The sequence below is a fragment of the Bemisia tabaci genome, chromosome 9, assembly GCF_918797505.1.
Source record: "Bemisia tabaci chromosome 9, PGI_BMITA_v3".
In the NCBI taxonomy this organism is placed as follows: domain Eukaryota; kingdom Metazoa; phylum Arthropoda; class Insecta; order Hemiptera; family Aleyrodidae; genus Bemisia; species Bemisia tabaci.
Genome location: NC_092801.1, coordinates 9,393,873 through 9,408,921, shown reverse-complemented (window position 1 = coordinate 9,408,921; position 15,049 = coordinate 9,393,873). Strand labels below are relative to the sequence as shown.

Below are 15,049 nucleotides of genomic sequence, written 5' to 3'. Positions count from 1 at the left end.
CCACGGAAGACTCTACAGTTATTCCATCATTTCCTCTCACTTCCTGTCCTGTGTCTTCTTTGTCTTTTGCTTTGTCTATCGATTTCAACAATGGGCTCGCAGGACCGAAAGAAAATAATAATGGTTCGGACATAGGACGAACGGGGATGTAGAAAAAAATGTAATAATTTATTCTGGAAAGAAACAACATGTCTACAGAAAATCGTAAAAGACAATGAATCAAACCGTTTACATTCTTACGAACCTAGTAACTAAACAAAAGTAAGGAAAAAACTGGATAAAAATTTGATTTTCAAATTACTAAAACCTGGAATGTATTATGCGGCACTAGAACATGACAATTCACAATTGACTTAACATCGGTCACATAAGAGTGAGGTACTAAATTTAGATTTTTTGAAAGGAGTTTAAAAGCTCGAACATGTTGAACATGCGTAATTGGCAAAATGTAAAGAGTGATTATACCTGAGAGTACTATAGCACAGTGTTATCCCGTGAAATAATTAAAAAAAGAAGGAAGCAAACAAAATAATGTAAGGCCCCGCAAAAAGCAAAACAATTTATCAGCAGACAGACTTTGCGACGATTCTAGAAAGAAACTTGGTGGTAGATCATTCAACGACGGGTGAGTTTGATCTTTTCGGTGATGTTTTATTTTTTATTGCAAAGTGTAACATCAAATTAAGGGTTTTGTATGTAAAATTATTTAATAAGTACTGTGGTTGTACAATGTGTATAGTAATGTAAAGTACAGCGATATTCCGAGCTAGAGGTTGTCTTTTTTACTTATGATTAAATATTTAGCCAAAAGTTCATTCAAATCTTATAATCTCGTGTCAAGAAATGTTCCTTTGCATAATATAATATGCTACAGTAATCAATCTTTTCTTCCAAGTTTTTGATCTCTCGGTCACCTGATTGCTCGACAGTTTGTCGTCTCCCGGACAAAAGAACATAACTCCATTCCAAGTTTGCCAAATTGACTGAAAAAATTAATTTATTTAATAACAGTGCACATGTGCAATGCGCATCCAAAATCTTTCTAATTTTCGCCTGAAATCTGAGGGAAAATCAGTGAAATTTTTAGTCAGGAATGCCCAAGATTCTCGTAAGTAAAATGCACTTTGCAAAAGAAAACTTGCAACATTGAGATGAAGTTACGTTCTTTCGCTAGGGAAACAACGAGTTGGTCGTTCATGGCATTTCTCAACCTAACGATCTAGCGCAATCCATCTGCACATTACGTGCTTGTGTATACATTCTATGAGCAGTACGGTATATTTTTCAAGAGAAAAACTGTGTGCCTTTGAGGTACGTAAAAACGAGACAAAAAACACGGAATTAAAATATTTCAGTTGTTAAGTCACGTCTTATAGATGACCGGGGATAGTGTAAGCACCGTAAAAAACCCTTACGGACAACTGCTAGAGGTTTGCTTTTTCTTACAGCCTCTCAGCTCGTCCACGATATCCTCTTGAGGTCGACCCTTGGTTTCAGGCATGAGGAGACAACAGAATGTTACTCCCACCCAACACCAGGCCGCGAACATCCAGAACGTAGGACCGGTTCCCATGAATGCCTCCAAAGACGTGTAAACCTGCGGAAAAAAATAAAGATGAAACGCTGTTCTACGACAAGCATGTAAAGAATGATGCAGAGATCACAGACTCCACAAAAAAATGAAGGATGAAATGAGAGGCTTTGAGGAGAGGGTGCATAAGTGCAGTTTTTGGTGCAATCGTGAATTTCGACTTATTTCAATATCATCTCTCTAGACCTAAAAAAAAAAAAAAAAAAAACTCAGGAGCCATCGAAAAAGTGCGCTAAAACACGGTGATTATACCATGAGTATCTTTTTTGAAAATTTGGACCCTGTAAAATGTTTCAGTCGGCGTGAAGTTACCACTTGGCAAACAGTGGTTGGCGGTAATAGTCAATTTTCATACGTTAGTGCGCCTTCAATTACATTTGATACTGTGCAATACTTTCGTGGTGGAATTGTTGCATTGGCGCCTACAAACCTAACAGGGATACTTCATTCATTGCGCAATGCATGCAGTATCCCTGTTAGGTTTGTAGGCGCCAATGCAACTATTCCACCACGAAACTATTGCACGGTATCAAATGTAATTGAAGGCGCACTAACGTATGAAAATTGACTATTACCGCCAACCACTGTTTGCCAAGTGGTAACTTCACGCCGACTGAAACATTTTACAGGGTCCAAATTTTCAAAAAAGATACTCATGGTATAATCACCGTGTTTTAGCGCACTTTTTCGATGGCTCCTGAGTTTTTTTTTTTTTTTTTTTCAGGTCTAGATAGATGATATTGAAATAAGTCGAAATTCACGATTTTGCTCAGAAAAATGGCAACGTCGCAGCGTGTCAAAATTATCAGAAGGGGAGCATTGGGAGCATCTAAGCTACTAATTTCACACTCTGATTACAATTTAGGCATCTGTAACGTTAATTTATAGAGAGGGAAAAATCATCAAAAACAGTCAAAAATTCGCTATATTCATGCTTGAAATTTTCGCGTCGGGTCAAAAGCATGTAGGGGGTCCAAAACTTCACTAGGGTGTAGTTTATGAACTAATTTTGCCCTCTGTTTAATTTGCAGACCCCTCCGACTTCATTTTTTGGAGAGCGAAAAATTACTGAAAAACGTAATTACGTAAAAATTCGCTATTTTTAAAATGGCAACTGCGCGTCGGGTTAATTTTGTCCGGTTGACTTCAAATTTCATTTTCCGAGTTTTTGAACATGCTGTAACCGATTTAGGGGGTTACGGCTATAAATTTCCGAAATTCATTTTTTGTGGGTCACCCTAGAATATAGGTAAAATACAAGGAAAATACGCTAAAAAATGGGTAAGACAAAGCTCAATGGAACATAAATACAACCAGGACATATTGGGTCACTTGCATGCCCTCTCTCAACCGAAACAGAAGCTGAAAGTTAAAATATTAACGCAAGAAAATGAGTATGCAATTGAACGCGCTAAGAATCAGTGCAAACCGCGAACGATTAAATTGGCTTGAAAAGTTCTAATACACTTATTGGAAGTTCGATTGAATCAGAACTTTAAAAAGTCCAATGATCAACATTGTCATTGTCAGATTAGTATTTTATTTTAAATTATTTACTGATTGAAGTTATTGACTTTTTTAGTTGTTTTTATAATGTTTAATCCACTGATTTTAATTTTCATTTTATGTCTTATTTTTTCAAGAATTTTTCTTGTATTTATTATTAACTCTTATTTCTATAGATTTATATTGTTTATATTATTTGCCACTTTTGACGCTCTGTTCACGCAAGATTCTAGTTAGTGTACGTCTATCTCTCGCGTTCCCAGATGCGGCTGCTTACTTGGGTAATATGGCAAGGACAACCAGAGAGAACAATTAATATTCCATAAAAAGAGGATTTTGAAAAAAAGTTTTCCGCCCTTATCATAAGTACTGATTCAATCCGCTGACCACTGGGCCTATCTGGCAGGCATTTTTTCCCCTTCACGGAGAAAAAAACTTCGTGCATGGGACCCGAAGTTGAGGTCATTTGGATCTCTGAAATTTTCTGATCACGCATCCGAGAACTTGAGGTCGAGCTGCCGATGTTCGGGTCAGACATCGAGGCACTTCGGTATGTACCGGAGTACTTCAAATGTGTGACCCGAACCCTTCGGTATATATCGAAGTACTTCAGATGTCTGACCCGAACTTCGGCAGCTCGACCTCAAGTTTTTAGTTACGTGATCCGACAATTTCAGAGATACGCATGATCTCAACTTCGGGTCCCACGCACGAAGTTTTTTTCTCCGTGAATTTTGAGCGTTCACCACGTTTGTAGTGTACGCTATTTCCCGTCGTTTTGCAGCGGGTATGTTACTAATGTATCCATTGGGCATTGGTAAAGGCCCGCAATGCTCCATGTGAATCGGCGCAATTTTTCGTGGCGGGAAGCAATACCTAGTTTCTCAATTTTATTTATGTACCATTTCTACCTTTTTTCTCCTATTTTGTCCACTTTATGTATTGCCTGTAGGCTTGTCTTTTAGATATTATTATATTTACGTTTTAAAACTCTGCAACGTACTTTTACTTAATGACTGTTTCAAGGATCGTTCAAATTTTTAGTCGTCGGAGATCCAAAAAAATTGTTGGGTACAAAATACCCCTTCACTAATGACCCCTATATTTTACTCTATGAAGACTAGTCATTTCTTACATAGATGTATGTTTCCTAGGTTACGCTCCACGTCTAACTCAACAGCGTCTTGCACACGGAGAAAAAAACCTCGTGCAAGGGACCCGAAGTTTAGGTCATATGGATCTCTGAAGTTTTCAGATTGAGCATCTGAACACTTTAGATCTAGCTGTCGAGGTTCGGATCACACATCTGAAACTTCAGTTCTTATACATCTGAAGTACTTCAGATGTGAGAACCGAAGTTTCAGATGTGTAATCCGAACCTCGGCAGCTAGACCTAAAGTGTTCAGATGCTCAATCTGAAAATTTCAGAGATCCATATGACCTAAACTTCGGGTCCCACGCACGAGGTTTTTTTCTTCGTGCAGCGCTCTCTTCCGTCCGCGCAAAACCACTTTTACATATTGACGAGGTGCTACGGTGAATGCTCTCCAACGTCTTAACGTTGGAACCGTCGTCTTCTCTCAGTTTTTATCGACTGAAACTTACCCCTCGCTAGATAGCGAAGATATATACTAAGATCCAATTGAATCCGTCAATCTCAAAAAGACTTAAGCGCAGGAGATAAAAATGCAAGAAAAACGGAAAATGCTGTAGAATACTTTTACATATTGGCGAGGTGCTACGGTGAACGCTCTCCAACGTCTTAACGTTGGAACCGTCGTCTCTTTTTCTTTTAAGGCCTTGTCTCCACGAGCCGTTTCACGAGATTTGTCCCAGGGAAAAACCCCACTTACGAAGCTGGGAAAAATATTGAGTTAATCAATATTTTTCCCAGTACCAAGTATGGTACTTGTACCCCTAGGACCTACTGAGAGAAGAAGAAGAAATGAAAACGAACTGTGCGATATTTTATTCATTGCTACATTTTTAACGTTTGTTTAGTTAAAATAATGTGTTTAATTGTCAATTAAGTGCATTTATTATTATAATCCCGGTTAAATACTGGACTTTAACTATACTTCATCTTCCCGCGCAAACTAGTCGCAGGACTGTATGAGCCCCGTCCCGTGGAGACGGTAACTGGGAAAAATCCCAGAAGTTTCATTCCTGCGATTTGAACTTGGGACAAATCCCATGAAAACGTCCCGTGGAGACAAGGCCTAATGTGTGAAAACGGGATTACCTTTGTGACGAAGAAGGCGAGCAACCAATGGACGGCCGTAACGAGGGACAGGGCGAGGGAGGCGATGTTCTTGCTGAAGATCTCGCTGGTGATGGCCCAAGGGACGGGGCCGGATCCGAAGGCGAACATGATGAGGAAGACGGCAACGGATGCGACCGGGAGCCAGCCGATGGGCGTCACGTCGTTGCCGCGCGACTTGAGGAAGAAGTACGTGCCCAGAGAGATGAGACACAGCGAGCAGGCCGCTTGCGAGAAGATGAACAGGAACCGCCGACCGGCCTTGTCCATCATGTAGACCGACAGAGCCGTGGCTAGCACCTGTCGAATCAATGCATTGGAATTATTAAGTGGACGTATTTATGCTAAAATGAACTATGTGACAGTGGAAAGATGGGGTGTGCTCGTGGAGGCTGCATCAGAAACAATGTTAAAGTGGATATAGTTCGCCTTTTGAGAAAATGGAAAGGCGGGATTTTACATTAAATCAAAAGGAACTGAGCGCTAATTCGTGAGCCGTGGGCAAAAGACAAGAGCGTTGTGGGTAGGGCTCATGACTTAAAGTCGACCGAGAGCGACAACGGAGACGGCTCCGTTGCCACTGACGTCAATGGCACTTTTAAAGCCCCATTTATTAGGCCTTCAACTAACGAGCACACCCCATCTTTCCACTTCCACATAGTTCCATTTCGTATGAATATATGTACATCCAATTTACACTCCTTCCTTATGGGGACCCAAGTAGCATTTTTCAATGTAAAAGTTGCGAAAAGTTGAAACAATGTTTTAGTTGCAACAAAGTTGCAACTTTCGGTCAACTTTTGGTCGATAAGTGCCGATTTTTGGCGATCTGATCGGAAGGCAAAGTTGCGACCTGCTGAGATTGCAAAATTGCGGCACCAAAGTTGTTCAGAATCTAAAGATAGGCAACCAGCAAAACTTTGAAGTTGAAACATGTTTCAACTTAATTGCAACTAGTTCCAACATTGATAGCTCCTTCGAGGGAGAGAGTAGGCAATCTACACATCAATCTATTAGTTCAACAGCAAGAATCAAACGATTTTGTTTCAAGTTGTTGCAACCTCTGCAACTTGGGGGGTCGGGCATCGACTTTCGAATAACATTTAGAATTTCGTTTTTAGGCTCATTTTTTTTTGCCTGCTCACATGAACAAAACAAGACCAAGAACGTTTCGACGGTGAAACTCTAGTTCACGTATCTCGTTTGCGGTATTTACAAATCTCCACTCCCATTTTGTTTTTTTGAAGGAGCACAAATCGATATCAGCTCCTGAAATGTTTACGGAGTTTTCTTCGCATAAAGAGGAAAAAAAGGAGGATTTCAAGTATTGACATTGAGTAGTTTTCCATTTAAAAAATAAAGTATGATAGGAAGTTTACAACGTCGCAAACCGAGATACGTGGTCTGGTAGTCTTACCGTCGCCTTATCTTTGATGACTAGTTCGGTTGGAAGGAGCCTTTGAGGGGTGAAAGTCGAGGCGTAACATACTATTATATCAGCTATCAACTGTTTTTCTTACCGAAAGTTCATATCAAGTTTTCCGTAAGTTAGTTTTTTTTTCACACAAAAGGTACCTTTTCTCAGGAACTGGTGGGTTTTGTCAAGATGCCAGTGGAGGGACTCTTTTTTCTGAGTGAAATTCGGTGTCGGAGTCTATACAGTGCTCAAAAAACCCAGAGAGCTATGAGTGCAAAGTGAAAGCAGCATTATAAAATCGTATGCCACTCATCGGAACGAATACCTTCCGTTTTGTAATATTTTAAGTCATTCCGTAAGAGAATAGATTTCAATCCGCATTTATATCACGCGAGATTTTTGGGCACTACATAGACTCCGGCACAGAATTTCACTCCAAATGTTGACAGTGTAGACACAAGTCGGCTTTAGGAAGGGTTGGTATCTCCCAAAATTAAAATGATGTCCTTTGGTCTACCACTCAATGCATGCCCACGAAACCATTGTTCCCGTGTAAATTGGTCAGTTGCGCTGGTCTCAAAATCATGTTTTGATTCTTGATTTTTATAGGTAAGCTAAAAATAATAAGACCTGTCGAAACAGCAGCTTCCTACGTTCAATATTAAATTAACCGAGATATCGCCCTTCGAAAAGTCGGGTTTTTGACGTCATCCACCGCGGTTGTGACAACCTCGGTTTCTTCCACCTTGCTTTCATCCGAGTTTCACGTTGAGCAACCAGTACACAAGTAGTGTGTCTAATAACAGATCGATGAAAGCATAGTGGAAGAAACCAAGGGTGTTACAATCGCGGTGGATGACGTCAAAAATCCGACTTTTCAAAGGGCGATATCTCGGTTAATATTGAGCGTAGAAAGCTGCTGTTTCGACAGGTCTTATTATTTTTAGCTTATCTATAAAAATCAAGCATCAAAACATGATTCTGCGACCAGCGCAACTGACCCGACGTTGGACTACAAGGGACAAATTATGCTCTTGGATATGAGGGCGTGCTTTCTGTCCAAAGCTCAAATTTCGATTTTTCTACCCAATTTATGGTAATTACTTTCCTGAAAATTTCCTTCCGTGGACTGAGGGTCACATATTTTCTTGCACGTCTTTAAACAAATTAAACTTTCTTTTTTGAATTAATAGCATAGAATTCAAGTGAAAACTGGTTCCCTTTTCACATGCCGTCAAAATCTGTCATCGGCCGCGATGTAATATGTAGTGATAGTATCTCCAGTGACGTCATCAATAAAGACGCTACCAATCGTTATTTCACCAATGAAGCCGTCATCAACGGTGAAGTTATTAAAAGAGTCACGTCATCAACAGAGACATCAATACTGACGTCATATATTATATCTATAAAAATCAAGCATCAAAACATGATTCTGTGACCAGCGCAACTGGCTCATTCGTTTCTCAAAACAAAATTCTACCTGTACGATTCCGATGATAACGGTGGCCAGCGTCGGCGAGATGGTGCTCCCGGCCGTTTCAAACACGGTGTTCATGTAGAATATAACAACGTTGATGCCGCACATCTGCTGGAAGAAGAAGAGGCCCATGGCAATGATGATGCCGCGGAAGGAGGCGGCGTCGGAGATGAAGTCGCCGTAAGTGACCTCCACGTCGCGGCCCTCCTGGACGACGGCTTCGATGACCCGGATCTCGGCGTAGATGTCGTAGTCCCGCCCACGCAGCCACTGCAGGGATGCCGCCGCCGCCTTGGGTCGGGACACCATCGTCAGGTACACCGGGGACTCCGGCATCCAGAGGAACAGCGCGAAGAATACTAGTACGACGATGGAACAGCCCAGGGTTATCCATAGGGCGTCCTGAAGGATACCTGTGAACCGAGGGAGATGTTAAGTGGATTTTTCGCCATGCTGCGTGCTGGGCAGGGTGACATGAAAGTAGGAGAGCCTCACTGGAAAAAAAACACATTGGATCTAGAGTCCAGACTCTTGAAAACATTGACAAGAAAAAGGACTCTTGATTCAATCAGATTTAAGCTTAAATAAAAAAGAAATCCACTCAAATTAAGAGGCTTGGTTCTTGATTTAAGCTTAAATCTAATTGAATCAAGCGTATTTTTTCTTGTCAATGTTTTTAAGAGTCTGGACTCTAGATCCAATGTGTTTTTATTGCCAGTGAGGAATAAAAGATTGGAAACAGTGAGATATTTGGACGGAGTTAAACAGAAAGGAACCAAGCCACATCGGGATCGAACCGAGAAAAAGAGGTTTAAAGCTTGGCTCCTGCATGAGACTCAATGTAAAAGATAAACTTCACGTTCAATTTCTGCAAAATTTGCTCCAACAAAAACGTTGAATTTTTGGCGATAGATAGTAGAGCAGTGGTTGAGTTCGAACCCTCTCATAACTCAATTTTTTCCAAAATGTGGGTTGGTCCCTTTCTGATTAACTCAGTCCATTTCACGTTTCACGATGCTGTGAAATAATTCATATTTGGACCGAGTTTAACAGAGTGGAACCAAGCCACATCAGCTTTTGCCAAAATTAACTGGGCAATTTAATTTTTAAAGAGGGAAAATTTGCGCGGATTCATTTGAGAATTTTCGGGAATTTGCTCCGAACAACGGAGGAAATTTATTGAAATTTGCACGAAAATTCGCACAACGGTTTTCATGTAAAAAGTTAAAGAGTAAAGTATATCCCAAGAGAGACTGATGGAACATACGTCCTTCCTACACTGAGTCAGAAATTGTAGCTCCGAATTGAGGAGCTTTCCGGAAAAAGGGCACATACCGAAAAAACAAGTTGTGAGAAAAACTCATTTGAAGTTTTCATTCCTACTTTCTAGGCACTGATGATGACATACATCGAAACTGGGGCACTCATATCACCGTTCATACACCAACGATCATTAGTAAAACTTACACTTCTTTCCGTGTTGTGGGAGGAATTTTTTAAAATTTTCCGTTATGTGCCCTTTTTCCGGAAATGGACTGGTGGTTATAGGTTTTGGCTTTCAAAGCTAAATTTTTAAGACTTTAACGAGTTTCTAAACGTAAATAAATCATAATTTCGATCGCGACCGTGCGGGTGGATCATTTTCGATCATCGTTAATAAAAAAGACAGCAAAACACGCGGAAAAAAACGAAAAATTTAAACCCACAAGAGACCATTAAAAATTGATTCATTAATAATTACAAAATGTCACGTGTCACCGGTGCAACGCGTAGACAATCACTGCAACCCGATGATATTGCATTCAGTAGTAGAATCAGTGCGATGCACCTGTTGTGAGGGATCCTTATACTTATATCAGTACCCATCACCTGCCTGCCTGCCTGCGCCCTGCGCGCTATCTCCTAAACGTCGCGTCGCGGCGACCGTAACGAGAGGCAAATGGATGAAATACGCCTGACTTAGCCTCACAAAACTTGGTCTCTTAGCTCCGAAAATTGATCAATTAAGCTGAAACTCGGGACATTGGTACATTAGGATGCGAGGAATACGTTTCTGCCATTTCCGGAAAAAGGGCACATACGTGTATGTGCCTCCATTCTATGCTCCTCAATTCTAGCTGGAGCGCAATTCAGCTATTCATTCATAACTGCAAAACTGTGAACGGAAATCGGAAAAATCCAGCGTGCATGAAGGCTATTTACATTTTAATGTTCCGTCACATTCTTACGGCGCAATGATACAACTATTTGAACTCTCCGGAATGCGTGAGGTATCACGCCGCATTTGAAGGCGTTTTCAAAACAGCCAAGTTCCGATACCCGGATTATCGTTTTGCAAAGTTCCTATTATTATGTTTTATTCCGTACCACTTGTTTATTTATAATCCTCCTATAAAAATTACCCACTTGCAATATACAATTCAAGCTGAACCGCACTTAAGCTATGCATTCATGACTGCAAAAATGTCAAAGGAAATCGAAAAGGCCAGCGTGCATGAAGGCAATTTCAATTGTAATCTTCCGTCACATTCTTACGGCGCAATGATACAACTACTGGAACTCTTCGGAATGCGTGAGGTATCACGCCGCATTCGAAGGCGTTTTCAAAACAGCCAAATTCCGATACCCGGATTATCGTTTTGCATAGTTCATATTATTTTGTTATATTCCGTACCACTTGTTAATTTTTAATCCTCGTATAAAAACCACCCATTTGCTAAATACAATAATTACAAAATTCAGTATTTTTTTTTTAAATATTCAGATTTGGTAGAACCTTGGGAGTAAAGTAAAAAATTAAAGTAAAGTAATGGCCCGATTAAATTTGGCAATAGCTGATGTGACTTGGTTCCTTTCTGTTTAACGCGGTCCATTTGTCAGGGGCGAGAGTATGCAAGCCGCGCTCAGGCACACAAAATAGAGGAAAGTCACAATTTTTACAGTTTGCGAAACACGAGAAGGAACCGGTATTTTTCAATATCTTTCATAAATTTCTGAAATTTCATGAATTATTTCACGTGAAATTTCAAGATTTAATTTTTCATGAAATTTTATCACCGTATAGTGCCGGGGGCAAACTGCCGTATTAACATTCGGATGTTGCCAAAGTTTCTCTGATGAAAAATTGTACTTAGGATTAAGGTATGCATATTAAGCGCTCAGCCAATAGAGAGCGCTTTTTGATTTCGACCATAGAATACTCATTGAGGCTTCCTTCCTGTTTCGAAAAGTATACCGTCGCACAAATGTCGTTTGGCACCAAAAAGTCTTCCTGATTTCATGACTCCACGAAGAGGAAAAGATGACCTCCACAACTATTGAGTACAACTAGAACTATTAATGTTCATACTGAACATTAATAGAGTGAACATTACGTCGTCATTGTGCAAGAAAAACACAAAAAACTCTTCTTTTCGATCCAAAAAAAGTCTCTCTTGAGACCCATTTTTCATCCCCATACTGACCCCACCCCGTTTGTAGGTTGATATTTTTCGATCAAACTGCGTATCAGACGCGTATTGAAACGCTAATAATAAACGTTTACATGCACTGAAAAAAAATATTGCTGAAATTGGCGTGCACGCGGGTATTTCATGGCATGGTGTAGCTAAAAGACGAACGTGCAAACCATGCAGGTAAAATCGCTACACAAATTTCAGCTAACTTACACACACGCGTGTAGGTGATTTTGCTCTCTGAAAAGCTACGTTTGTTACCTATTTAGTTATTCTTCCGTAAATTTCGCTATTTTTCCGTAAATTCCGCTATTTCAGCCTAACTATTGAGCTATTTTTACTGTTCGCAAAGTACCAATACCAAAAATGCAGTTACACTTCCAAGCCACTCGATGCAAGATTAACTGCATGAAGGCGCGCAGATGTAGCAAATCGGTGTAGCAATTTGTGCTAGTCGTTCACTTGATTCAACACCGTGCACGGATAAGAAAGCTTTACGAAGTGAAGCAAATTTTGCTCCACCCTAAATCGGTGAATTAGCAATCCTTTTTTTTCAGTGTGACCAATCCCCGATTTGCACGTTACACATCTATATTAAGGGAGCGAAAGTTAAAATCTGTAGGTACTCACCCAATATAAACGTAAAGAGGATACCGATGACGATGAAGAGTTGAAAGAAGGTAGCCAGGGCTCCCCGGACGCAAGGTTGGGCGATCTCGGCTATGTACAGCGGGGTCGTGACGCAGATGAATCCTAAACACAGTCCACTCAGGAATCGCGCCAAACACAGAAGGATGGCTCCTTCGCAAAAGGCCAGCATCAGCCACGATATCATTTCCGGAACGCATAATGAAAGCTAAAAACAAACATACAAAAATCTTTGTAAAATACTATTTGAAAAAATCCAGAATGGATGAATGGAACCGGTTGGTTGAATCCCTAAGATGATGAAGGCTATCTAATTACCCAATCTGAACAAGAAAATACTGCAAAATAAAAAACTGAAAATACTGCGTATAAAAAAATACTGCATTTTTTAATTCGGAACTAAAATTTCCAACTCAGTGTGAACAACGTATGTTGCATCAATCTCCCTTGAGATATAATTGTTCTTACGCATGAGCCAGTTTTAGTTCCTAATTGCAAAATATTATCAAAAAAATAATATGATTGATGTAAGAAGAGATTAGCCAAGGTGTTAGGTGTTTTCACTGATTTACTTAACATGCTAATAATTGCTTAACATGCTTAATAAACATGCTATGAAACACCATGCAGTGAAAACACCTAACACCTTGGCTAATCTCTTCTTACATTAATCGTATTTCAAATGGTTTTACTAATCATAATGAACGATTTCATAGAAAAATGATAATATAGCGTTGCCAAAAATTGGTGAATCACAGAAACAGCAATCAGGTTGAATGAAAACATGATGAACTTCAAAACTCCTTCATTTTTCTAGTATGCAATTGGCATGGCTTAGACGTTAAAATAGTTGCTTCTAAAATTTTGAGCGTTTCAGTCAACTCCTTTTGTGGCTATTGAAAGAAAATATCGAGAATGTACGCGACGCATGATTCACCTGAGGAGTTATTTCATTCATGGAAATCTTCAATATCAGAAAAAGCATCAAACCGTTTTTGGGGAAATTAGCCGGCAATACTTCTTTGGATTACAATTTTATGCTTTTTGTATATTCCTCTCACAAATATTAGATTACTCATTGGCAGATCTGAATTTAAATGTTGTTTATTTTTCTCCTAGCCCTTTCAATCCTGCACAAGCTTTCCAGGAACTCCATCCTCTTGAATATAAATCCAACACCAATTAAAACGCCCAAACATCAAACTGCGAATAAGAATAAGTTACCGCATTAATAGGTCTACCAAAACTTCCATAAAAATAACGAAGTATCCAGGTGATAATAATATGTTTTTCACATAGATCCAAAAATTCGCATCGGATAATTTTAAGACTGCTTTCATTATTTGCATAAGTTACCCACAAAATTAGATTTAAATGGTCATTTTATAAATCATGAACGTGCAAACGTCGCAGGTAATTCAAATTTCGATCCACTCAGTTATACTACCTCGCAAAGGAAAAACAACGTATGAGCCTTCAGACATTGCCAAATTTTCTTCAATAAAATACAAATTTACTGAAAAAATTTTGAATATTTTTTTCAAATTATTTTGACAATATTTTTTGATATTTAAACTAGAATATCTGACAATGGATCACTCGACACGGTACGAATTCCGACACACACATTCTGACACATTACCTAGTCAGAATTTCACGTAGAGCACGATTCGAACAACGAAAATTACTTAAACCAACTCCTAATGATGATATCAACGTTTTTATTACACATTGGTTAAGAGGAATTTGATCTGCCCGCTCACAAAAAACTCAAAGCTCTACGCAAGTCAAATCGCGCACTACAACCCCTGGTAAAAATTGGCAGTAGAATCTGTGTTCCATAATACCATAGACCTACAGCCGGCTGTAAGATTTCCAATAGCTTCTATAGCCGGCAACACAATTTCTTTTAGCCTTTTATAGCCGATGGCGATTCAGCAACAGCCTGGCGATAAAGGGTATGCGAAACGTTACTAATTACGGATGCTAGGACCTAGTGAGTTTTTGGACTACCGCTCTCTTTTTGGGCCGCAGTATCTTGCTTTAATTTGCGAGGAAAGCTCTGTTCTTTTGAAGGATGTCTGACATTCCTAAGATGTTGGAGCGCCTTCAATTTCGTATGATACTGTGCAATACCTCTGGTGTGAAATAGTTGCTTCAAGCGCCGCGGTACGTTGCGGCGCGGCGCGGCGGGCGGGCAGCCAGCGCTAAACACGCATTGGCGCCTGCAAACCTAACAGGGATACTTCACGCATTGCGCAATGCGTGAAGTATCCCTGTTAGGTTTGTAGGCGCCGGTGCGCCGCCGCTCCGCTTTGTGTTAGGCTCTTATATTTAATCTCGCGGAGTCAGCGTTTTTCAACTTATGACTTTGAAATGTTTGCACACTCTGTATGGATTATTCTCATTTTAATTGATGAAAAAAAATATGTAGTAAAGGAAAATATTATGTGCGTTTTGTAAATATTAAGGTGATTCCGTACACACTTAAGGATCTACAAAGCACAAGAATTTCTACACAATTTCTTATAGCCTTTTATAGCAGATGGCGCAAAAGCAACAGCCAGGCGATAAAGTGTAAAGCCCGGCGATAGGAACTATGGCCCGGCTGTATAATTTTTTATCGCTTCGTGTAGCCCGGCCGTATGATTTTTTCCACTTCCTACAGCCAGCTATACGATTTTATATCGCC

General features: G+C 39.9%; 1 protein-coding gene across 2 annotated transcripts in view; it reads right to left on the bottom strand.

Moving 5' to 3' along the window:
- Positions 1-147: 147 nt before the first annotated feature.
- Positions 148-15,049, bottom strand: part of LOC109030883 (facilitated trehalose transporter Tret1) — a 96,173-nt gene continuing 81,271 nt past the window's right edge. For both annotated transcript variants that reach the window (XM_019042079.2, XM_019042080.2), the window contains exons 4-7: positions 12,340-12,565; positions 8,258-8,667; positions 5,340-5,657; positions 148-1,597 (exon numbers count right to left, since the gene is read on the bottom strand). In XM_019042079.2, coding sequence (XP_018897624.2) covers positions 1,412-1,597; positions 5,340-5,657; positions 8,258-8,667; positions 12,340-12,565 — 1,140 coding nt within the window. In that variant the 3' untranslated portion in view covers positions 148-1,411. The remainder of the gene's footprint in view (positions 1,598-5,339; positions 5,658-8,257; positions 8,668-12,339; positions 12,566-15,049) is intronic.